At 35.3% G+C, this 25,698-nt stretch overlaps 1 protein-coding gene across 6 annotated transcripts in view; it reads left to right on the top strand.

Moving 5' to 3' along the window:
* Nucleotides 1-25,698, top strand: part of PKHD1 (PKHD1 ciliary IPT domain containing fibrocystin/polyductin) — a 484,536-nt gene that overhangs the window by 324,491 nt on the left and 134,347 nt on the right. For all 6 annotated transcript variants that reach the window (XM_518534.6, XM_016955664.3, XM_009451446.4 and 3 more), the window contains 3 exons: nt 18,237-18,391; nt 19,819-19,971; nt 24,508-25,386. In XM_518534.6, the coding sequence (XP_518534.5) occupies nt 18,237-18,391; nt 19,819-19,971; nt 24,508-25,386 (1,187 nt within the window). The remainder of the gene's footprint in view (nt 1-18,236; nt 18,392-19,818; nt 19,972-24,507; nt 25,387-25,698) is intronic.

Here is a 25,698-nt window from a genome sequence, read left to right as displayed (position 1 = left end):
TAAGAATACTATGTCTAAGCTGAAAAGGTACCTCATTAAGATATAGACAGAAATAAAATAGGAGGGAGATGAAACATATGAAGTATATTGTGAAATTTAATAATGCATTGGAGGCAGTAAAGAACAGAATCATTGCCTCCTCAAACTGAATAGGTAAAATGAAGAACCAACTGATGGAGACCTATCCGAACACAGAGGATAAGACTAGGAAATAAAAATAACAAAAGATAAAGTACTAGAAATAGAGATCAGAAAATTAAAAGCTATCTATGGGTCATATGTCTTTTTAGTAAGAACTCAGAATAACTACCACAGAAAGAATAATGAAAACTATAACTGAAATACACATAGAAAATATGGGAATAGTTACATTTTATTAGAAAAGATTAATATCAAGGATAGTGATTGCTTTATTACATTATCTTCATAGTATAAGAAAAATAGAGTGAACAAAAAGTAAAGGAAAGGAACATCAAGCTTTCTAGCCTTAGCATTCACCTCTACACCATCACATGTGGGAAGATCGTGATGCCACATCTATAAATGTTTAAGGAAAAAAATATTGTGACCAAAGAATTGGACACGCTGCTAAGACGCTCATGTGGAAAATGGAAGAAAATTCAGTGTTCAAATAAAGAGATTAAACTAAATTTAAAATTTGGGAACAGAAATAAAATTTGAGAATAATATAAATAACTAAGAAGCACTGAAATAATTTAAATATTATAGTGTAACTATGGTTATTAAAACAAAACAAATTCCTTTTTTTTTTTTTGACACAGTCTCACTCTATTGGCCAGGTTGGAGTGCAATGGCACAATCTTGGCTCATTGCAATCTCCACCTCCTGGGTTCAAGTGATTTTCCTGCCTCAGCCTCCCAAGTAGCTGGGATTACAGGCACACACCACCATGCCCAGCTAATTTTTGTATTTTTAGTAGAGATGTCTCACCACATCAGTCAGGCTGGTGTTGAACTCCTGACCTCAGGTGATCCACCCGTCTTGGCCTCCCAAAGGCCTGGGATTACAGGCATGAGCCACCGTGCCTGGCCTAAAACAAATTCTAATAATTGTTCTTGTAAAAGAAATGACATAACACTTGAAAAGTTAATGTATTAGAGTTCTTTTTATACAAAAAATACATAATCAGTAGGTTATGTGCATGTGTGTGTGTGTATGTGTGTATCCTACCTGTTATATGTATGTAAATTATACAATAGATATAGTAAATATTAATATACATACATTTATATATAAAGAGATGTATTTCAAGGAATACATTTACACAATTATGGGAGCTGGAGAGTTTGAAATCTGTAAGCAGGTCAGTACGTTGTAAAGTACGGAAGAACTGGTTTGCAGTCTTAAGGCAGAATTTCTTCTTCCCCAAAGAAATCTCAGTTTTGCTTTTAAGGTCTTCCGGCTGATTGATGAGGCCCACCCACATTATTGGGTGGCCTAATCTCCTTAAACTCGACTGTATTAACCACATTGACAAAATACCTTCCCAGTAACACCTAGATTAGTGTTTGATTGAGTAACTGTGTATAATAGCTTAGCAAATATGACACATAAATGAATCTTCACCATTCAAAATTATCAGATAAAAATCTGGAACTATAGCCATAGGAGGTAAATATGAGTTAATTTGTTTTACTAGAATTTTGAATAACATATATACTTTCCAAATCACCAGTGGGGAAAAAATGAAAGAAACCATAAAATAAATAATAAAATAGAAAAAAAAAAGAAAATGAAATGGTAAAAGAATAAAAGCAACAGAAAAGGTATATTTAAAAAAAACAGAAATAAGAAAGTAAGTATAAATTTGCCAGTTACAGAAACAAAATATTTGTTAAAAATAATGCTATATAGAAAAATTGGGTTAAAAGTCAAAATGTAATTATAACTTTTTTACCAGAGGAAAGCTTAAAACCAACTAGGAGAAATTTAAAGTTAAATATTGGATAAGAATAAATCATTGACATCTAAAACAAAACAAAGGAGCCTCAAAATTATTAACAAACAGGTAAAAATCAAAATAAATGTTTCAAATTGGTTAAATAATTATAATTTACATTAGTAAAGCCTTCAATCATAGCGAAACACTAACAGTCAGAAAAGTTTTACAGCAGATAATACAATATAGAAATATAAAGCAAATCTCTAGGAAATCTAAGGTGAAATTGAGAGAAACAAAAATCACGATCTAAGACATGTATGTATCTCTTTCAGTTCCAAATCTTTTAATTAGGTTAAAAAAGGTAAAGAAAACATGAAGAACATGAATAATATAATAAAAGCAATTTAATTTATATATCAAACTACTCCTTTACCCTAAAAAAATATATCCATAATTACAACCTTAATAAATTTTAATAATAATATGTGATCACAATATAATAAACATGGAGATTAAAATAAAATATAAACCAACAATCTTAATTTCTTACAAGAAAAAAGGTATAATAAATTATTTTCTAAATAACTTATATATCCAAGAAAATATCAAAACTTTACCAACAGAATAGCTGGGAAGTAACAATAATGAGAGTATAGCGTACGAGATATTATAAAACATGTCATCATGTTAAATACTTTCATGATTGAATAAGCAAACAAACTTTACTTATTGACAGTTTTCATATTGACAGTTATTCTAGACAAAGAATTCTTCTAAACAAAGAAGAATAACTGTCAATATGAGAAATTAGAAACAAAATAACCCATAAGTCTAATGAACTCAATCAATGCAAGAAAAAGGCAGAAATTGGTGAAATAGAAAGTAGAAAATTAGTAAGATTAAATTTTTAAAAAGAGGTAGTGGTTTAATCTCTAATAACTTTAATCATACCAAGAAAACCCCAATATATAAAATGAGAAATGACAGTTCAAATGTAAGTACAGAATAGGTTAGAGTTATAATGTAAAAAATATAAATCTATATAGTGCAACTTTAACATTTTTGAGAAAAATACTTTATAAAAAGGAATTTTTAACGATAATTTAGAATTATCATAATTGGCTAGAGAAGAGTAAAACAAAGAACAAGGAATAGTGAAAGATATAAATTTATCAAAGATTTATCTCCAAAAATACATTTGGCTCACATAAATTTATATCATGTTCTTCCAATCAGTTGAATATCAAATAATTCCTATGTTATATAATCTATTCGCAGTTAATTTAAGGGAACAGGCATAAAATAATCTTTACACTTGTTTATAGCTACTAAAAATAACTCAAAAAAGAAAACTGAGAAAACATCCAAATAGAATGTAAAAATCATAAATAAAAAAGCAACAAACAAAGCAAGCTATGTTTGAATGTGTTTCATTCAAGTGAACAAAGATAATTTGAAATGAAATAATCCATTCATATAATTTACCTTAATACCAGATGTGAAGATTAAGAACATGACCAATTTGGCACAAAAAGGAAGTACGTTTAATAAAATTCAGCAAACATTCTTGGAATAAACAGTAAATGAAGACTACAAGGATACTTCTTTTGAATTAATGCTATTTATTTGCATGGTATAACCATTAGTTGAGAAGCACTGGTTTAAGTAATAATACAAAATAAACATTAAAGGATTCCTTTCAAACAGTTTTGTATTTTAGGAGAAAAACTGACATTAAATATTATCGTTTGTTACAACAATCATTAAATATTATTATTAAAGTTTTAGCCGATATATTCAGGCAAGAAAAATACATTAGATCCAATTATTGAAAATAATCCAAACTATCTTTTTATGTGGTTTATAAAATGTATATTTCATCCTATAAAACTAGAGAATTATCTGAAAAACTCTCAGTTGCCTTCATTAAATGCACATCAACATCTTTTTAATATACAAGTAATAAACTTTTAAATTATAATGTACAAGCTTATTTAAAATTTCAACTGCAAATATCTAGAAGTAAATTTAGGAAAAATTACAGAACCTATAAAAACAAAACTATAAAACACTATTCAATGGCATAAAAAGAGTTTAGAATAAAGGGTGATGCATAACAAAAATTTGATGGTTCACTATTTTAAAGATGTCAAATCTAATACAACTTGAATCACAGGTCTAATGTATGCATCAGAATCTGACTCATTAAATTCTTTGGAATAATAAACACTTGAAAATAGCCAAACATTACTCATCTGACAAAGGGCTAATATCCAGAATCTACAATGAACTCAAACAAATTTTCAAGAAAAAAAACCAACCCCATCAAAAAGTAGGTGAAGGATATGAACAGACACTTCTCAAAAGAAGACATTTATGCAGCCAAAAAACACATGAAAAAATGCTCATCATCACTGGCCATCAGAGAAATGCAAATCAAAACCACAATGAGATACCATCTCACACCAGTTAGAATGGCAATCATTCAAAAGTCAGGAAACAACAGGTGCTGGAGAGGATGTGGAGAAATAGGAACACTTTTACACTGTTGGTGGGACTGTAAACTAGTTCAACCATTGTGGAAGTCAGTGTGGCGATTCCTCAGGGATCTAGAACTAGAAATACCATTTGACCCAGCCATCCCATTACTGGATATATACCCAAAGGACTATAAATCATGCTGCTATAAAGACACATGCACATGTATGTTTATTGAGGCATTATTCACAATAGCAAAGACTTGGAACCAACCCAAATGTCCAACAAGGATAGACTGGATTAACAAAATGTGGCACATATACACCATGGAATACTATGCAGCCATAAAAAATGATGAGTTCATGTCCTTTGTAGGGACATGGATGAAACTGGAAACCATCATTCTCATCAAACTATCACAAGGACACAAAACCAAACACTGCATGTTCTCACTCATAGGTGGGAATTGAACAATGAGTACACATGGACACAGGAAGGGGAACATCACACACCGGGGACTGTTGTGGGGTGAGGGGAGCGGGGAGGGATAGCATTAGGAGATATACCTAATGCTAAATGACGAGTTAATGGGTGCAGCATACCAACATGGCACATGTATACATATGTAACAAACCTGCATGTTGTGCACATGTACCCTAAAACTTAAAGTATAATAATAATAAAATAAAATAAAAGAATAAGAGGAACATATTGAGGGACACCAAAATATGATAAATCAAATATAACTAAATATAATAAAAGGCCAAAAAAAAAAGAGAAACTAGCCAAACATTAGCAGTTATTTTTTTTTTTTAATGTATGCCTCTAATATGAGTAATCTGTTGTTGGCACCAAAACTAAAAAGAATACCAAGAAATAAACACAGTCATGCATTATTTTTAGAATTTGAATAAATTAGCATTTGAATTTAGTTGAAGACAGGCTGGAATAATTAGTAAATCCTTTAGAAAAATATAAAATTAGATTCCCACTTTATGTTTTACTCTAAATTATAGGTGGATTAGAAAACAAAATGTAAAAAAATTAAAACCATAAAATTATTTGAAGAAAATTTAAGTAAACATGTAATTTAAAGTATTAAAGACTGCTGTGATCATAACAAGCAAAACAATAGCCACAGCAGTAAATAATAGATTTGACAATATAACAAGGTCAGTATTTCTGCATGTCAGTTACAAAATGTGATGACAAATGATCAACTAGAAAATGTTTGCACCCATTAACTCGTCATTTAGCATTAGGTATATTTCCTAATGCTATCCCTCCCTGTGCACATGTACCCTAAAACTTAAAGTATAATAATAACAAAATAAAAAAAAAGAAAATATTTGCAGCATACAATAGTACAGATGAAGGACTAATATTTTTTATATGTCAAGAATGAAAATAAAAATATGAATACACCAGAAACATATCTGTGAAAGGGTTTGAATATGTAAGCCACAAAAAAAATACATCTTGCTAATAAACATATAGAAAAAATGGTAATCTTTACTGGAATTGAATATTAATTAAAACAGTAATGGAATACCATTTTTAAATTTTAATTTGGCAAAGATGGAAAATAGTGAATTCCAAGTTGGCAAAATAGAGCAGAGGTTCTCATTCACATGGGAATTAATCTTACATACTAGCCTAGTTTTGTAGATAAAGAAATAAAAATATGTATGCATATACATAATAGGGAAATCCCTGGAAGGACATACAGCACAGCAGGGATCCCTGTTGGTGAAATGATAGGTAGCTATCTTGATAGGTATGCTTTGGTGTGCTTTTCTCTATGTACAGAATTTCTTTGTAGAGTAGGTATTATGTTCATAGTTATTTAAAATTATTTATTTGACATGATTTTCACAAATGCTTATGTTTGTCAAACATTGAGCTATGATCTGGAGATATAATATTAAGTAAAAACTCAAACGTTAATCAAATAGTAAATGTAAAATTACATACATGGTAAATTCTGTGAAGGGGTGGGTTATATAGGATTCTGAAAACATGAATATGTCAACTTGAGGCATTTATGGGAAGTTGGAGAAGGCTTCCCTGAAGCATAATTTCAGAGGTGGGATCTGAAAGAAGCGTGGACATTAATTAAGCAAAGTGGGTTATATGTGGAAACGGTGTTCTAGCCAGAGCAAACAGCATTCAATTATTAAGCAAATATCTGAGGAATATTTACTATGTGCCAGGTTGGACTGTAAGCACTAGACATATAGAAGAGATTGCAAATTAGAAGAGATTGCTGCCCTCTGGGAGCTCAGATCTTAGTTGAGAGAAGGACGATACTCAAACAAATACAGAAATATAAATGACGTGGTTGAGATTATAAAATATGCTGGTAAGGAAGTCAATATGGTGATATGATCAAAAATAGCTGGGGCAGAAAATGTGAAGGGTACCATTTTAGGTTGAATGGACAGGGAAAGTCTCTTTGAGGAAGAGAAATTTGAGCTGATACCTGAAGGATGGGAGGGAACCAGCTGGCCTAGGGTGGGGGTAGGGGGGAAACAGGAAGAAGGTCACTATAGCTGGGGCAGAGTGAGCAGAGGGCAGCATTGTCTGATATGGCAAGTGCCAAGTCATACAGGACCTTGTTCAGGTATAAGAGGTCAAAGGGGAAATCACTAAAGGGTTTTATGCAGGAGGATGGTGGAATCTGATTTTTGTTAAAAAAACTTCTCTGGCTGTGTAGATGATAGATTGTGGAGATAACAGTAGAGCTGGGATATCAGTTAGGAGGCCAGTTGAGGCCAGAAATCATGTATCTGGGACTCTGGAAGAGGCAGTGGAGATGGAGAGAACAACTGGTCCTCCTGATGACTGCATGTGGAGGCAAGGAAAGAGTGCTGTAGGTGTTTTAATGGAGCACACTGATGAATGGAGGAAGCACGCACTGAGTTGGGAAGACTGAGAGGGGAATAGGTTTGTCAGGGTGGAAGGCAGCAGGGGCATACGAAGTTGGAGACACCAAGAGTAGATGCCAAGAAGAAAATCAGATGCATAATTTAGGGCTTGGAAACAGCCATCTTGGAAGTAGGTGATGTCATTATTGAAGAAGACATGGGTAGAAGAGAGATTTGGAGCATGGGATTGAGATTGGGGGCATTCTAACTTTTTAGATATTGAGGAGTCAACACAGGTGATTGAGAAGCAGAGGGTGGAGACGTGATTCTGTGGTAGGAGGGAGAATGGAGAACATGAGGGTCTGAAAGAATACCGTGATGGTTGATGTGGAGAGTAGGGGCTGATCATGACAGGGTTCCAAGGAGTTGGTTAAGTGTCAGGGCCACATACATTGGCAATATCAAGAATTTTAGTTTTTACCCCAAGAGCATTGTGAAGCTGTTGTAGGTTTTTAAGGGGATAGTATGGATAGGAGGTAGCACTTATTATCATACTTCTACATCTAAAATATTGTAGGCAGAATGTAGACAGCAGGAGAGGTCGAAAGTAGATCCAGAGACACCCAGCAAGAGACAGTGTAATTGTAGTCAGGGGCTGCAGGAGCAATGGAGAAGTGGGCAGATTTAGAGGCAGGAGATAAACTCTATAAGATACATTGAATATGAAGTGCATTCTTGGTTTCTGGTTTGTGTAGCTGGATAGTGGTGTCATTCACTTGTGGAGGACTAAGTTTAGAGAAAAGATTATGAATTCAGATTAGGTCATGTTGAATTTAAAGTGCTTTTCTGATATTCAAAAGGATTTGTGAAGTAAGCATTTCTAACAAGGATCAATAAGAAACTTTAATTATAATTAAAAGGTTAGCAAGCTGGAATTTGGCAGGAACCATATGAATGGATTTTTCTTATAAGAATGTGTTAAAAACCTCATTCAGAGTCTGAGCTACAGGCTATTTTGAAAGGAACTCAATTTTATTAATTAAAACTATCCATAGTCATTAACTAGCTACCATTTATTTGGTTCTTATCATGTAAGCTTGTTATATGTCAGGCCTCTACTAAGCATTTTACATACATTATCTCATTTAAATCTTTCAATGCTATAAGTTAGGTATTATCTGCATTTTATGGATATGAAAACTGAGGCTGGAGAAGTTAAGTAAATATTCCAAGTTCATAAAGCTAGAAATTCCTGAGGCTGGATTTTTTACCCTGATTTGTCTGATTCCATTGCGTGTGTTCTACATATTACAAACATTAAAAACAAAATTTCTTAGTATCAGTCCTGAGGAGGAATAATTTAATGAGTTTATACAAATGATGTGCAATTAATGTAGTATATTCATTTTATGGAATTCTTTCTTTTTAAAACCTTTTTAAAAATGTTAAAAATAACTTCAGACTCAAAATAAGTTGCAAAAATAGTAGTTTACATATACCCTTCACTCAGTGTTCCCTGATGATAGCATATTACATAACTATAGAACATTAGCAAATCTGGCAAGTTGATATTGGTACGGTATTAACTGAGCTACAGACCTTATTTAGGCCACCTTTTTAAACATGGCTCTACAATCTTAAAAGTCAATTCAATAAGTCTTTGTCTTTCTAATATATTGTGATATAAGCATATTTCAGATGAACTGTTTCGTGAATTTTCACCAAAAGAATTTGATACCTGAATATATATATATATATGAATAATGGTAGTGTGAAAACTTCGGAGGAAAAGTTTCATGTTAACTTCATAAGCTTGTATCTTACACAATCAACCAAAGTAAGCTTAGCAAGATATTTTGAAGAAAAATTACTTTCTTTTATTCTGTGTTTTATCAATTTATCTCTAAATTACTCTCTGTTGTTGCTTGCTTGAGTTGACTTGTGAAGACTGATGAACAAAACTGTTGAGGTTTTATTTGGATTGTAAATAAATCAAGACAAGTTAGATTTAGACACAAAAAATTGCTTTTACCCATTACAAGTGTTATGTATGTCTTTTACTGTGAGTCTTTGAAGGGTAGCCATGTGATCTTTGAAATTAAATGGTTATTTGTCAACCAATCTTATGATAAAGGTTAGGTTTTATCTTGGCCATTGGAAGATTTTAAACAAGGCATGGACAGAGCCTGACTTATACTTTAATCTGATTTATGATGTGTGGAGAATTGACTATTGGTGGTGGTGATGAGGAAGAGATAAGAGTGGAAATAGAGACACTTAACTGTTAAGACATTGCTATGGCAATTTTTTGGGTAACACATGATGATGGCTTAGATTAGGATGGCAGTGATGGAGGAGTAAAGATGTGGCTAAATATATGTTGAAGACAGAAGTGACATGACTCCTGATGGACTGAATATTGAGGAAAAGAGAAAGAGTCAAAGATCACTCTAAAATTTTTGACCTAAGAAACTAGGTAAGGAGAGCTGCCATTTACTGAGAAGGGGAAAACAGGGAGAAGAGCTGGATTATGAGGAAACTTCCCCCAAATTCTTATTTTTTCTTATTTCTTATCTCATTAAATTTTCAAGAAAATATATAAGACATCCAGTCTCTTTGTCCTGTTATCCTTTCTTTCTCAAGTGATTGACTTATTTCGTTTTATTTTTTAATTGACAAGTAAAAATTTTATGTATTTATGGTGTACAACATGATGTTTTGATGCATGTATTGCATTGTGGATTGGCTAAATCTACATAATTAACATATGTATTATCTCATGTAGTTATCTTTTTTTGTGGTAAGGATACTTCACATCCACACTCAGCATTTTTAAAGAATACAATATATTAATAACTGTAGTCACTATGTTGCACAATAGATCTCTTGAATTTATTCTTCCTATCTAACTGAGATTTTGTATTCTTTTATCAACATTTCTTCAACCTTTGCTTCCCCCCACCACCAGCCAAACCAGCAGCCTCTGGTAACCTGCATTCTACTCTCTGGTTCAGTGAATTCCACTCTTTTTGATTCTGCATGCAAGTGAGATCATGTGGTATTTGTCTTCTTGGGCCTGGATCATTTCACTCAACATAGTGTCTTCCAGGTTCATCTATGTTGATGCTAATGACCAGATTTTCTTCTTTTTAAAGGCTGAATAGTATTCCAGAGTGTACGTGAATACTGCATTTTCTTTATCCATTCACTTGTCGATGGGCACCTAGATTGACTCTATATTTTGGCTCTTGCAAATAACATTGCTGTGAACATGGGAGTGCAAATATCTCAGACATACTGATTTCATATCCTTGGAATAGATATCTAGAAGATGGATTGCTGGATCATATTCTATTTTTAATTATTGAGGACCCTCCAAACTGTTTTCTATAATGGTTGTACTAATTTACATTTCTACTAACAGTATGCAAGGGTTCTCTTCTCTTTCCATCCTCACTAACGTTTGTTATCTTTCACTGTTTTGGTAATTTTGACAGGTATGAGGTGTCTGAAGTGATTTATTAACATAGTCTGTTATTTACAAGGAAGAAACTGTGAACTGAATAAGAAATCAAGTCATTTGTTACCTCATCCTTTTCTCCAGGCCCTAAATCTTTAAATTGAATGTCATAATTGATTATATCTATTCCTTTATCTCCTATGTTAAATTAATGATATGTTCTTTGTATATATTTTGTTTGGAATATTTCTTTTTTCTTTCCCATCTGCTACATTCTCATTTCAGCACTTCACGCATGGCTCTCTACAACAACTTTTGTACTGGCTCCTTAAGTACCTAATAAATGAAATAAGAGTATCAGATGCAGTATTCTTGCATCTCCTCCTTGACTCTATAACTTCCTACTTATCCTTAAAGATTCCGTTACATCAGACACAGGACTTTAGGTATCTCCGACTCTACAAATTTTCCCATCATCTGAACGTAAGATGTGATTTTATGATTTGTAATTTTAAGAAAAACATAACACTAAGATGTTTAACATTTGTGTGTCCTGTTCCTCCAAGTGGCTTCTATAGGGGAGAGATATATTTTTGTTATTGTTGATTTGGTATATTAGTGTCTAGTGCACAGCAGAACATAAAGAAGTGCTCCAATAAATGCATGCTACATTGACTTGATGTGTATTTTCTAGAAATCAGAACTTATTGAGCTTCTTGGTTCAATGGCATATTATCTAACAAATGAGAGAATCTTGAATTTAATTTCAAATACTACTATAATTTATTTTGCTCATTCCTCAAACTTTATTATTATAACAACTTAGTTTAAGTATTAGAATATAGAGTTGGTGGCCTTATGCATTCATTGGCAAGAGTTCAGGATCACATATGTAACCTCTAAAAGATGATGATTTTTTTTCATATGTTAGAGGTCCAATAAACTACTGGGTTCTATTCCCAAATTTACTACTATTATGATGCTGGTGAAAGGCATATGTTTGGAAGGTAGGTTGGAAATATATTCTGCAATGAAAAGGAGTTTGAACTTTGAGGGCAGGCAGACTAATTCTAGTTAGGTAGTTAGCTAAAGGTGTAACTTTGAGTAAATTACTCTCTCTGAGCCTCAGTTTTATTTTCTTTAATTATGTGAGTAACAATACATCGCTAATAGAATAGTTATAAGGATTGAGGGAGTTAATGCACATGAGGTGTTATGCCCAGTTTCTGGCACAGTGTAAGCCTTAAGACAGGGTAGCTATTGTGGCAATCGGGACTCTTTAAGTCGAAAGTACAAGTAAAAGTAACCCTTCTTATTTTTTTATTTTTTTATTTTTTATTTTTTATTTTATTTTATTTTATTTTTCTTTTATTATTATACTTTAAATTTTAGGGTACATGTGCACATTGTGCAGGTTAGTTACATATGTATACATGTGTCACGCTGGTGCGCTGCACCCACTAACTCGTCATCTAGCATTAGGTATATCTCCCAATGCTATCCCTCCCCCCTCCCCCCACCCCACAACAGTCCCCAGAGTGTGATGTTCCCCTTCCTGTGTCCATGTGATCTCATTGTTCAATTCCCACCTATGAGTGAGAATATGCAGTGTTTGGTTTTTTGTTCTTGTGATAGTTTACTGAGAATGATGATTTCCAATTTCATCCATGTCCCTACAAAGGACATGAACTCATCATTTTTTATGGCTGCATAGTATTCCATGGTGTATATGTGCCACATTTTCTTAATCCAGTCTATCATTGTTGGACATTTGGGTTGGTTCCAAGTCTTTGCTATTGTGAATAGTGCCGCAATAAACATATGTGTGCATGTGTCTTTATAGCAGCATGATTTATAGTCCTTTGGGTATATACCCAGTAATGGGATGGCTGGGTCAAATGGTATTTCTAGTTGTAGATCCCTGAGGAATCGCCACACTGACTTCCACAATGGTTGAACTAGTTTACAGTCCCACCAACAGTGTAAAAGTGTTCCTATTTCTCCACATCCTCTCCAGCACCTGTTGTTTCCTGACTTTTGAATGATTGCCATTCTAACTGGTGTGAGATGGTATCTCATTGTGGTTTTGATTTGCATTTCTCTGATGGCCAGTGATGATGAGCATTTTTTCATGTGTTTTTTGGCTGCATAAATGTCTTCTTTTGAGAAGTGTCTGTTCATGTCCTTTGCCCACTTTTTTATGGGGTTGTTTGTTTTTTTCTTGTAAATTTCAAGTCAATCCTAAGCCAAAAGAACAAAGCTGGAGGCATCACACTACCCGACTTCAAACTATATTACAAGGCTACAGTAACCAAAACAGCATGGTACTGGTACCAAAACAGAGGTATAGATCAATGGAACAGAACAGAGCCCTCAGAAATAAAGCCGCATATCTACAACTATCTGATCTTTGACAAACCTGAGAAAAACAAGCAATGGGGAAACAATTCCCTATTTAATAAATGGTGCTGGGAAAACTGGCTAGTCATATGTAGAAAGCTGAAACTGGATCCCTTCCTTACACCTTATACAAAAATCAATTCAAGATGGATTAAAGACTTAAATGTTAGAACTAAAACCATAAAAACCCTAGAAGAAAACCTAGGCAATACCATTCAGGACATAGGCATGGGCAAGGACTTCATGTCTAAAACACCAAAAGCAATGACAACAAAAGACAAAATTGACAAATGGGATCTAATTAGACTAAAGAGCTTCTGTACAGCAAAAGAAACTACCATCAGAGTGAACAGGCAACCTACAAAATGGGAGAAAATTTTTGCAACCTACTTATCTGACAAAGAGCTAATATCCAGAATCTACAATGAACTCAAACAAAAGTAACCCTTCTTAAGCCATTTTAAAGACTGTATCAAGCCCTTCCTCTCCTCCTCTACTTTTTTACTTCTTTATTTCAACCTCTTTTTTTTCTACTGGAGAATAGTTTTCTTCATTCTGTATGGTACAAGTGAACTCAGATCTGTTTGGCTTTTCCTAGCTTTACCACCAGTGAGGAGGTTACTACTAATTCCCCTCAGTTTCATTCAAAATTCCAGTGGAAAGATTTTGGTGAATGAATGCAGTTTGGATCCTATGCCCAGCCTTTGGTGAAGGGTTTGTGGGACTTTAACCTGCAGCTATCACAGATTTCAGTATAGTGGATGGGAGCAGTTCTCAGATGAGGTGTGAGGGATTTCCTGGAATGAAGCAGAGAGGAAGTCAGGTAGACAAATAATTGGTATTGACTATAGCTATAATTGTTGTCACTCACCATCTTTACCAGCATCATTATAGAATTCGATTTCTTCACTATCAAGCGTAGAATAATACAGTCTGAGAATCCTCATTACATTTTAATGGCACTGATAGAAAAATTTTAAACTGAAGTTACAAAATGAAAAAGACTAAATGTTAGTAGAGTTCAGAAATCTGTGGCCATCCCTATTCCTGGAGGTGCAGGTGAGACGGGGCATGTTTTGTGATCTGTACACTCTGAGCCTGTGGTCAAATGCCGTTATTATCATTAAGATCTTACAAGTATTAAGTTAACAAATTCATTTAAGTTGTAGGTGTTTACATGTGAATGTCTTACACATTTTTGTAAAAATTTTTAAATCAAATTTTGAAGCATTTTTAAATTCTCTGTAAATAATAAGTATTATATTTTTGTCTAGTAAATATTATTTTTCTCTGAACTAGGTCAAAAGTTATGCCAAAATAAAGAAACTGTACTGATATTTTCTTTATATTTTCTTAGAGTTATCTTTAAAAAGACTTCCACAGTGATTATTCATAATTTTCTCTCTCTTCTCGTATGGTTTCCATTTAGGTACAATTATGTTGAAAAAAAGTCTTTAAATTTTTTGTTTATTTATTATTTGAGGTATGTTTTGCTCATAACAACAAGCAAGTCTCACCTCTTCCCTGAAGATCTGGGAGTCATACTAATCAGAGGCATAGAATACAGGGAATATAGCTGGGATTTTGAGCCAGTCGTTAAGCTAAGATTTCTTTGTATGATTGAAGGGTAACCATAATGTTTGAAGACTGGAACTAGGAATAGCGGATGTTGGAATTTAAGGAAAACTGACATTTGACGAGCAGAACCAACTAGGCTATTGATACTGAGACCCCAGTTTCCTCTGAAGTTACCACTGTGCTATATGGACATAGAAGTGGAAGGGGCAATGCTCCTTTGACATCTGTGTATAGTTCTCATGATGTATAGAACCCGAAAGACTTCAGGAGTATAGAGGAAAGATACATTTTAATGAACTCATAAGGTTTGGGAAGCCAGAACAGAAAAGGTCAGATTAAGTTTATTTATGTTTTTAATATAAAGTTTGAACTAATAATTTTAATAATTCCTAGAACATTGTTAGGTGCTATGGGGTTTAGATAGTGATTTTTTCCTGTTTGCTTTGTTTTCTCTCTCTCTCTCTCTCTCTCTCTTTTGGCAGGGTCTCATTCTGTTGCCCAGGCTGCTGGAGTACAGTGGCATGATCATAGCTCACTCCAATTTCAACCTCAGGGGCCTAAGCCATCCTCCCACCTCAGCCTCCCAAGTAGCTGGGACCACAGGTGCGTGACATCATGCTAGGCTACATTTTTTTTTCTTTTCACTTTTGTAGAGATGGGATCACTCTAGTTGCCCAGACTGGTCTCAAACTCCTGGGTTCAAGTGATCTTCCTGTCTCGACCTCCCAAAGTACTGGGATTATAAGGCAAGAGGCACTGTACCTGGCCTTATATAGTCTTATTTTTATTAAATATCAATGAACAATAAAAAAGTTGAATGGTCACAGAAGACAAGAATACAAAATCAGTCACAAGGCAATAAACAGCATTTGTTATGTCAAATTGATGGTGGTACAGAAAGTGGGGAGGCTTTGGGCATTCAGTGGAAAGAGACTCCCATTGAAGACTTCTTGAAGGCATAGTGACCATAGTGACTTGTGTCCATTTTCAAGAATGAGAGACCTGAAGAGCAAAGTAGGGGAGAGTGAACTGATTCATCTGGCTGGAGCAGATGGCTTATATAAGGAAGTTAGAAAATGAGGCTTTATGAGTTTTAAATTTGCATTAGTGTTCACTCAATGTTAAACAGTTCTATGGATTTTTACAAATGTGTGATCGTATATATGTACTCCCATAGTATTACACAGAATACTGCCCTAAAAAATCTCATGTGGATGAGTTTTAATCTCACTTTCACATGAAACTTTTGAGAATATTATAGTGACCTATTATTTGAAGAGCTTTATTCAACAATATAAATAATAATAAAAAGATTGTCTAGGTCAGGAGTCCCCAACCCCCAGGGCCACAGACCAGTACAGATCCTTAGCCTATCGGGAACCAGGACGAACAGCAGGAAGTGAGTGGTGGGCAAGGGAGCATTACTGCCTGGGCTCCACCTCCTGTCTTATCAGGGGTCATTAGATTCTCATAAAAATGCAAACTCTGTTGTGAACTGTGTATGTGAGGGATCTAGGTTGCATGCTCCTTATGAGAATCTAATGCTTGATGATCTGAGGTAGAACAGTTTCATCCCGAATCCATCTCCCCTGTGGAAAAATTGTCTTCACAAAACTGGTCCCTGGTGCCAAAAAGCTTGGGGACTACTGAGAAATACTAACTATGAAGTAAAGGATTAATTTCAATTATACAGCAGATTGACTTTTTTTTCCCTAAATACAATATACTACCTGATAAGTTAGAAAATTGAGATTTCAGTGAAAATCACTAATAATCCCACCATCCATAGGTAGGCTAACATTTTAACATGCATCTTTCCTATTTTCTGTGCATGTATCATTTTTATTAAAAAATGGAGCATATTATTTTATGTCCTGCTTTTTGAAATCAATACATCATGAACAAAATTTCTTGTAATTCAGTGCTCTTCAACAAAATACTTTAAAAATGGCTATACAGTATTCCATTGTATGGATCATAGACTTCTTATAATTTCATAGATTATGAAATGTGGGAATACTCTTTTTCTAATACCATTTAGCGCCTGAAGAACTAAAAATAAGACAGGCAAAATGAGATTATTTAGTGGAAAAAATGCTGGACTTCATCGGTAGTCTTCCTTTGTCCTAATTCAATCACTGGCTCCATGTATTTATCTAGTCTTACATTTTGTTATTTAAATCTATTTGGAACTTAGTTTCCTTGCCTTTCAAAGCTTGTGGTGCTTAAATATTCTGTAACTGGGAGTTTTCTAGGAAGTCATAGCAAATCAGGAACAGAGCTAAGACTCTAAATTCCTTCATTAAAGTTGCATCAATTGATAGTAGTTTTTTTGTCTTCTCTATGACTCTTTCTCCAACCTTAGGTACGTAGATGTGAATTAATTATAATATTTCATTTATTAGACTCATGCCATTGGCTTGCAAATGATTAGGTTTAATTTATGTTTCCTTTTGGGGGCTTAATACTATATATTAAACATCTGTATTATTAATAGGTACTCCCATAGTATTACACAGAATACTGTGTAATACACACCCATACAATAGACTCTTTAAAGATATGTGCTAGGCAGAATTTAAGTTATGTATTTTAATACAAATGACATATGTTTTATTTATCGTATGTCTCTAGCATCTACTATATTGTCTGGTGCATAAGATTTGCTCGGTCAATAAAGGTTGCATGATTGAATGCCCTGCACATGGACACTGTTGTCTGAATGAACATTCACTATAGAGGAGACTCTTTATCAAAGCTTGCTAAACTTTGGGCATTAGCTAATGAAGCAGGCAATTAAATTTATGGTGTTGAAGTTGGTAATGACTATGAAGAAAATAAAACAGTCATATTCAGAGGGAATGCTAGGCGGCAGTGAAAGACTGAACAAAAACTGTATTAAATGTGTGTCTTGAAAAATACCAAAAATGAACACAACCCTCATTGTTTCATAATGTGATGAAAGAGAAGACAGAAAGTACAAATATAGCCTTTTCAGATGAGGATATGAAGCCGAGGAGTGAAGTGACTTCTCAAGGTCACACAGCTAGTAAGTGACACCTCTACGATTCACACTTGTATCTGTTTCATCATGAAGGTAGGATTTGTAACACATGATGAAAAGTTGTCCAAAATGTCCAAAGTTGTCGAAAAATGGCATTATATTTCTCTAGAAAATTAGAGGAAAGTTCTTTTCTGAAATGCTGTTATTATTGAATCTGTTCCCTAATCCAGAAAGAAGGTTGCTGATGTAGACATGTGTACTAACCTCTGGAACTTTTATTGTTTTTTATTCCTTTGTTGTATTTCAGGGGTCATGGAATATCTTCACTGTCTCTGTAACATATACATTTTCAAGCCAGAAAACTGACTCCATTAGCTAAATTAAACTGTTTGCAAAAGGCTTTTTCCACTGCCATGTCTTATTTCTATTTCAGTTTCTCTGGTGGGATATGTTGGTCACAGTGGATTTCCTTTTCTTGCTCTGGAGTTAATAGATGATTTGTGCTGCACTGTTAGTATATCCAATGCCATTTTTATGCTGTTACAGAATTATAGTAGAAGATGCAGTGGATTGGCGCCCCCATGACAAAATAGTCCTTAGCTCCTCTTCTTATGAGCCTCATGAAGCAGAGGTCCTCACTGTGAAAGAAGTCAAGGGCCACCATGTGAGGATCTATGAACGGCTCAAACACCGGCACATTGGTAAGGCTTTGGTTTGTTGGTTAAGGTAAGTGAATGAGCTAGGAAGACCATGTTTGGTAACCTAGCTGGGGACCTTGGATCTGATTGCCATTCAGAGGGGAAGAACAATGCCTTCCTGTTGCCCTAGACTCATGCTACGTGGCCTTATCTCTATTCCTTCATTAATTTTGTTGCTTTATTTTTAAAGAATACTTGGATGTTATACACATACACACATACACATGCACACACATTTTGCTTTTTATTTATAATGGCAAGTCTAAGAGCAGAAGGGTTGAGAGTCTTGTTCAAGGTCACTGGGCAGTTTTCTGGCTAAGCCAGAATAAAACTCATGGGCACTGAGTTTCCAGTTTATTTCCTGACACATTGAATTATAATCCCTTAGAATATTGTAGTTACTGTAAATAATGATTTCAGTTTCCATACTTAGAAATGTGTCCTTCCTGACATGAAGTACATTTTATGTATTAACTACTACTATTACTATTACTACAAAAAATGAAAGAAGCCCAGACCTTTTTTTTAAATAAAAAAGGTACCAAATATTTTTATACATAATACACAGTTAGAATGTACTACATATAAATAATAAATCACAATAACCTTCCTGATTCAGTCTAATAAATAAATCTAATCCAGGAGATATAGCTAATCAGTAATAAACTGTGGAAATAAAGGGGATGGAGAATGTCTTTTTGTCTCTGATACGTGAGAGGCAAATCCACGGTTTCACCAGGAATGTCTAAAGCTCTGTCTAAATCAATGTTCCCAGGAGCATTTCTTTTTTAATAAGTGGCAAGGAAAAAAGAAATCTTCAGCAATGATTTCAGTAAAATGCAAGGTGAAATGCAAATGGTAGACAGTAAAACAAACTAGCAAGATGCTTAGTTCCCACTGCTGTGGAAGCTGTTCAGGCCGTGATGAGTGGAAGATCCATCATGAGAGGGCGCTGCTGCTGCCTGGTGCTGCTTCTCGCTTTCCTTTTACACACAGCTGCTTTTGCTCTGTCACTGCCTCAGTTGATCTGGGACTCCTCACTCTCATGAAAGAGGTCCATGGACAATGTACAGCCCAACACTGAAGTCTCACGCTGACCTATTTAAGGCAGGTTGGGGACCCCACTAATTGGACAGGTCTGCCCTGACTTCCCTGAACCAGTGACCTGTCCCAGTACCCACAGTTATTAAGAAGAAATGAATTCTTGCTCAAACACTCTGACTCTGATCCCAAAGAGAGACAAGTGAATGGGTTATTTTATTTCTCAGCTGACCTTTGTGGAGAATGCCCGAGGAAAAGCAGACCTTAATGTTGGTAGAACTTCTGAGGGGAAAGGATGTTTTCATTTCTCAGGTTTGCTGGGTCCCCAGCTAGTGATTTTTGAAACAGGTTTTTAAAGTTTTTTTTTCCCCCAACTCCTATTGCCCCAGGAAGTGTACATGTCACGGAGGATGGCCGGCACATTCGTTTGGCTGCTGAGGTTGGACTGTTGACCCGAAATATACAAATTCAGCCTGATGTATCATGTAGGGGGAGACTGTTTGTGGGGTCCTTCAGGAAGTCCAGCCGAGAAGAATTTTCAGGTAAATGAAATTTTAAGTAATTGGCCATTACCAGTTGGAGCCTATTCATCTGGGACACCCAGAAATCCCAACTGTGAGAATTTTCATTTATAAAACAAAATGTTCAAATGAGATAGTTCCTTTGTGCTTGGAGAAGCTATGAATTTTCAGTCCTAATCTGTGCTTAATTATCAGTGTGATGTTAAAATAATATACTAGCACTCAGCACATATGCACATTTTACCTCAAAGAAAACATCTTTCAGCAGATGTGAAATTTCCTCTGCTTTGAAATTATAGATGATTTAATGACCACTTCAATTTTATCTCTTTCCTGAATTTCTATTACTCTTTCCCAGTAGCATGCTATATCTGATGGCAGGCATCAGTTCATGCTATAAATTAATAGCGTAAATTTAAATAAAAATGATTTCCATATTCTAGACTGCTTTAAGGATCAGTTCAATCTTTCTTGTTTCTTTCAAGTTTTAGCCCTTTTGGAATGCTGCAAAATTATTTGATTAGGACCTCATTTCTTAAACTTGTGTTCCTTATACATTATTCCAAAGTTCTTTCCTGATCAAATAGTTTGGTTGTCACCATAGCTCCAACTTATAAAATTGTGGTGTACATGAATATATAACGGCCTGGGGAAGGCCGAGAATAAAGGATCTAAACACTTCCCAAATATATTCAGTATGGGACACTCTCTGTTGGCACAACTATTTTACCAGTTTTGTAAAGGGCAGTGTTTGGACCTTAAATCAAACATTTAAGATTTCTAGTTAATAGAACAAGCTCTGTCTCCATAAGCCCTTATCAGTGGTGATTTCTGCCCACTACCCCAGGTGATATTTGGCAATATCTAGAGACATTTTTATTTGTCACAACTTGAGGGAGCTTCTGGCATGTATGGGTAGTGCCAAACATCTAGCATGCACAGGACGGCCACCCATAGGAAAGGAGTATCTGGCTCCAAATGTCAATAGTGTTGAGGTTGAGAACCCTGCTCTAGATGATGGAGACAAAGGCTGGTTCAAATCTTTCAAGAATTGAACCATTCTTTTAAGAACCGCATTCTAAGGTTGAGGAAGATGGGGAATCAGGAAGGAGAGAGCAAGATAAGGCCCCAGTTAACTGAAGCCACAGGGCAAGCTGGAGCATGGTCATAGGAACAGGACAGAAGGCCAGTTCTTACAGCTGAGCACCAAGCCAGAGCAGAACCAACAGCAAGACTGACCTGATCCTAAACTTCTAACAATGCTGATCCTTAAATCATCCCCTGGGGAAGGGAAACAGAAACTCTATTTTGTGCTTCTTGTGGACCAGAAACTGTGCTGGTTTTCATACAGTGAAAATTTTATCTTATTTAATCCTAAAATCCTCATAAGAGAAATTTATATTCCTATTACAGGAAATAGAGTCTATAGTACAATTGCCTGTTTATTTATGTAGCTCCTTCATTAGCTTATAAACTCCTTGAGGTGAGAAATAGGTCTTTCATCTGTTTTCCTAGTGTGGTAACTGCTGTACATTAGGTACTTAATAAATATGAATGAAAAATAGAAATGAAGAGTAAGGAAAGTCATTCAAGTAGTAAGTGGTAGATTCGAGCCTGGTTCTTGTTAATTAAACTCTTAATTTTGTAATAATTTTGGATTTATAGAAAAGCTGCAAAGGTAGTATAGAGAGATCCTGTATACCTTTCACTCAATTTTCTTCCATTAATAGCTGATATAATACTAGCATATTTGTCAAAACAAAGACATTAACATTGGTACATGACCATGAACTAAACTCAAGACTTTCTTCAAATTTTATCAGTTTTTTTCTGTTCCAGAATTCAATTCAGGTTTATACCCTGCATTAAGAATGCTTACATTTTTCTATAACATAGTCCAGGGCCTGAATAAGAAGGGATCTGCAGGTGTAGGTCAGGGATGGCAGATATGGGTACTGATTTGTTATAGACCAGAAAAGCAGGCCAAGACTTTTGAGTCCTACTTTTATATTACAGGGCTCCATCATTCTTCTCTTCCTGAATAATACCCAGCAAGTTGTACTTAACTTGCTGAAATATTTTTCAGTAGTGATTTTCAAAAGGAAAAATAGGAAAATAGTTGTGAATAAAATAATTGCTTCATTCAGGCTGGGCACGGTGGCTCATGCCTATAATCCTAGCACTTTGGGAGGCTGAAGTGGGCAGATCACTTGAGGTCAGGAGTTCGATACCAGCTTGGCCAATATGGTGAAACCCTGTCTCTACTAAAAATATAAAAATTAGCCAAGCATGGTGGCATGCACCTGTAGTCCCAGCTACTTGGGAGGCTGAGGTGGTAGGATCACTTGCACCCTGGAGATGGAGGTTGCAGTGAGCTGAGATCATGCCACTGCATTCCAGTCTGGGTAACAGAGTGAAACTCCATCTCAAAAAAAATTGCTTAATTCTTTATTTAATGCTCAAGACATTTTAAGTCTTTACTAATTGATTAATTTTCAGTCATTGGTTAGTGTGCACAGAAGTAAAAAGACCTTGTACAGTTTAAAACTATGAATCAAATCCATGGAAGTATAAGACATTAAAAAACCTGATAATTAAAATAATCCTGAGAGCTTCTGGATAGCTGAACATGTGGAGCTTCCTAGACTAAGGTGGCGCACCCGGGGAGGGTATGGGAGCTGCATGCCCTTCCCTCATGCCGTGCCCTACACATCTCTTTATTTATCTCCCTTGTAATATCATTTATAAGAAACCTAGGAAATAACAACAATACTGACATGTTGCCTTGACAGAGATTCTAAAATCACATTAAATGCTAAAAGTAAGCTATTTATGTATGGACTTATGCTTGCATTTGGTGTTCTTTGTGCCAAAGTTCTACGAAGCAGGTTTGCCAGCTCTTTCAGCTATGTGCTATTGGTGAGGGATATTGCCCAAGAAATAGCTTTTGGATGTTTTATTGTTCTGTGAATATGTCCACACCATCTACGAATGCCTCCTCAATAGCACCCACTGAGAAATTTAGATACTTCGGAATCCTGTTGCCTGGCCCCAAGTAGACGTATAGGTTCCTTTACTTAGCCTGTCTTTCTCAAAAGGACTTGCTTCTTCATGGCAGCCGATTTGCAAGGGTTCTAGCTTCTCATTTCTGAAAAGGTAGTGGAGAAATGAGGGGTTTATGCTGTACTGCCTTTGAAACTTAAATACTATTAATACTATTATTAAAAGAGTGAAACAGAAACTTCAAATGTATTGCTTCCTTTATTTTTAATGAGATAAATAACTTTATAGTTTACTTTAGTCAGTACCTTAAAAATGAAATAAAAGGAGCCAAAGTTGTGACCTACCTAGCAAAGGACACACAACTAATTATTGGCTCATAGCTATAGGGCAGTTATCTGAATCATAATGCAGAGATGCTACTTTTGTACCACCAAGTCTTTCTGTCTTTCCAGGATGCCTGCATGGGGTTAATAGTGCGGCTTCTCATCCATATGCCTAAGTTTAAGTCCTAGTTTGTTAGTTCACTCTTCTCTGCCTCAATTTCCTTATCTGTAAAATGGGGATAATAATTGTACCTACCTCATAGGATTTTTTTGAAAATTAGGAGTATGAATAAATAAATGAATAAGAATTAGAACGGTGTCTGCAAATAATGAGTGTTATATGAGAGTTAAAGTTTTTAATTTACCTCATTATTATTTCATATTAATTCATCTATAATCATGTTATTATTAATTTTACCAAAAGTATGTATGCTGAATCATTGTATTTTTAAATCAACCTACTGGGTGTATTTTATAGTGTGTTTTAACAATATCTATTTAAAACAGTACAAATAAAACTACAAATGAGAGTAAATAATTCACTATTTTCTCCTCACATAAAAGATATAGAAAATCTTATAAAAATGAAACAGTGAATAGAGTGTAGTCAGGATAAAAATATAGAAAAGATTTTACAGAATCTTTAAAGTGATTTTAAAAGCATGTTATTGCTCCTACCATGTTTTAATCAGAAGCATGTATGGAATATCAGGCTTCTGGGCATCAACTGAGCAGAAAGAAATTTCGCACTCATACTCTTCTTCAGAAATGCTTAATATTCATTTGTACAGTGTCTTCATGGGAATAGCTGTGGCCTTTCACGTGGTGTCACTGAGACACTGAGAGGGAGACTTGACTTTGAGGTGAAGGGCCAGAAACCCAGAATCTATTCTTACCCAGTACTTTGACCCGGCCCCTGACAAATACACAGAATCGTTAAACTTGGCCATGCCCATCCCCAAAGTTTGCCTCTTTCCTATTTCTCCTCTTATCTTTCCCTGTCCTGTCACCAGACTCTTCAGACTGCACATGCAATTCAGGCATTAATGTGATACTTGTAATGATTCCTACATTTTTAGTTGAGAATCTATGGTGTGAAATATAATGTTGGTGTTGAGAATAAACTTATATTTTCATTAAAAATGTTCATATCTTAATGCCCTAAAATGGGCCATTCTTCAGCCTTTTGTGGGGAAGAGGAAAGTACCTGATGACATGCATTTGTTTATAGGTGTCCTTCAACTTCTTAATGTGGAAATTCAGAACTTTGGGTCACCATTGTACTCATCTGTTGAATTCAGTAATGTGTCAGCAGGATCCTGGATCATATCATCTACTCTGCACCAGAGCTGTGGCGGGGGCATTCATGCAGCTGCCAATCATGGAGTACTTTTAAATGACAATATTGTGTTTGGCACAGCTGGCCATGGCATAGATTTAGAGGGTCAGGCCTATACTGTCACTAATAACCTTGTGGTTCTGATGACACAGCCAGCATGGTCCACCATTTGGGTGGCAGGAATCAAAGTGAACCAGGTAAAGGACATCAACCTCCATGGCAACGTTGTGGCAGGATCAGAGAGACTTGGCTTTCACATCCGAGGCCACAAGTGCTCCTCTTGTGAACTGCTTTGGTCTGACAATGTGGTGCATTCAAGTCTTCATGGCCTTCATCTCTATAAGGAAAGTGGACTTGACAACTGTACCAGAATCTCTGGCTTCTTGGCTTTCAAGAACTTTGACTATGGTGCCATGTTGCATGTAGAGAACAGCGTGGAGATAGAGAACATTACTCTGGTAGACAATACTATTGGTCTTTTGGCAGTAGTGTATGTATTTTCTGCTCCACAAAATTCCATCAAAAAAGTGCAGATTGTGCTTAGGAATTCAGTCATTGTGGCCACCAGCTCTTCTTTTGACTGCATTCAGGACAAAGTGAAGCCGCACTCAGCCAACTTGACATCAACAGATAGAGCTCCTTCCAATCCAAGGGGAGGTCGAATTGGTATTCTGTGGCCTGTATTCACCTCAGAACAAAATCAGTGGCCTCAGGAGCCATGGCACAAAGTGAGGAATGATCATTCAATTTCAGGAATCATGAAACTTCAAGGTAGGATGTTTTATTTTATCTAGGCAGTGCCATTTCATAATCCATGCATAAAATTTTTAATAGCATTCTGAAATTTTATAAACAAAAAGGTACATTGTGGTCTAGTGCTTGCTGTCCAACCTGCTGAGTATTGATAGCCACAATGGTAGTTTATAATTTCTTACAAAAGTCACTGCTTTATACATATTGAAGAGCTTTCTACAACAACTATTATTTTTTAATAAAAATTTTAAAAATTTGAATATAATGAGATGGGATCTTGCTATCTTGACCAGGCTGGTCTCAAACTCCTGGCCTCAAGCAGTCCTCCCA

The sequence above is a fragment of the Pan troglodytes genome, chromosome 5, assembly GCF_028858775.2.
Source record: "Pan troglodytes isolate AG18354 chromosome 5, NHGRI_mPanTro3-v2.0_pri, whole genome shotgun sequence".
Taxonomy (NCBI): Eukaryota; Metazoa; Chordata; class Mammalia; order Primates; family Hominidae; genus Pan; species Pan troglodytes.
Note: the sequence above shows the minus strand (reverse complement) of the source record. Positions and strands in the feature narration are given on the sequence as shown.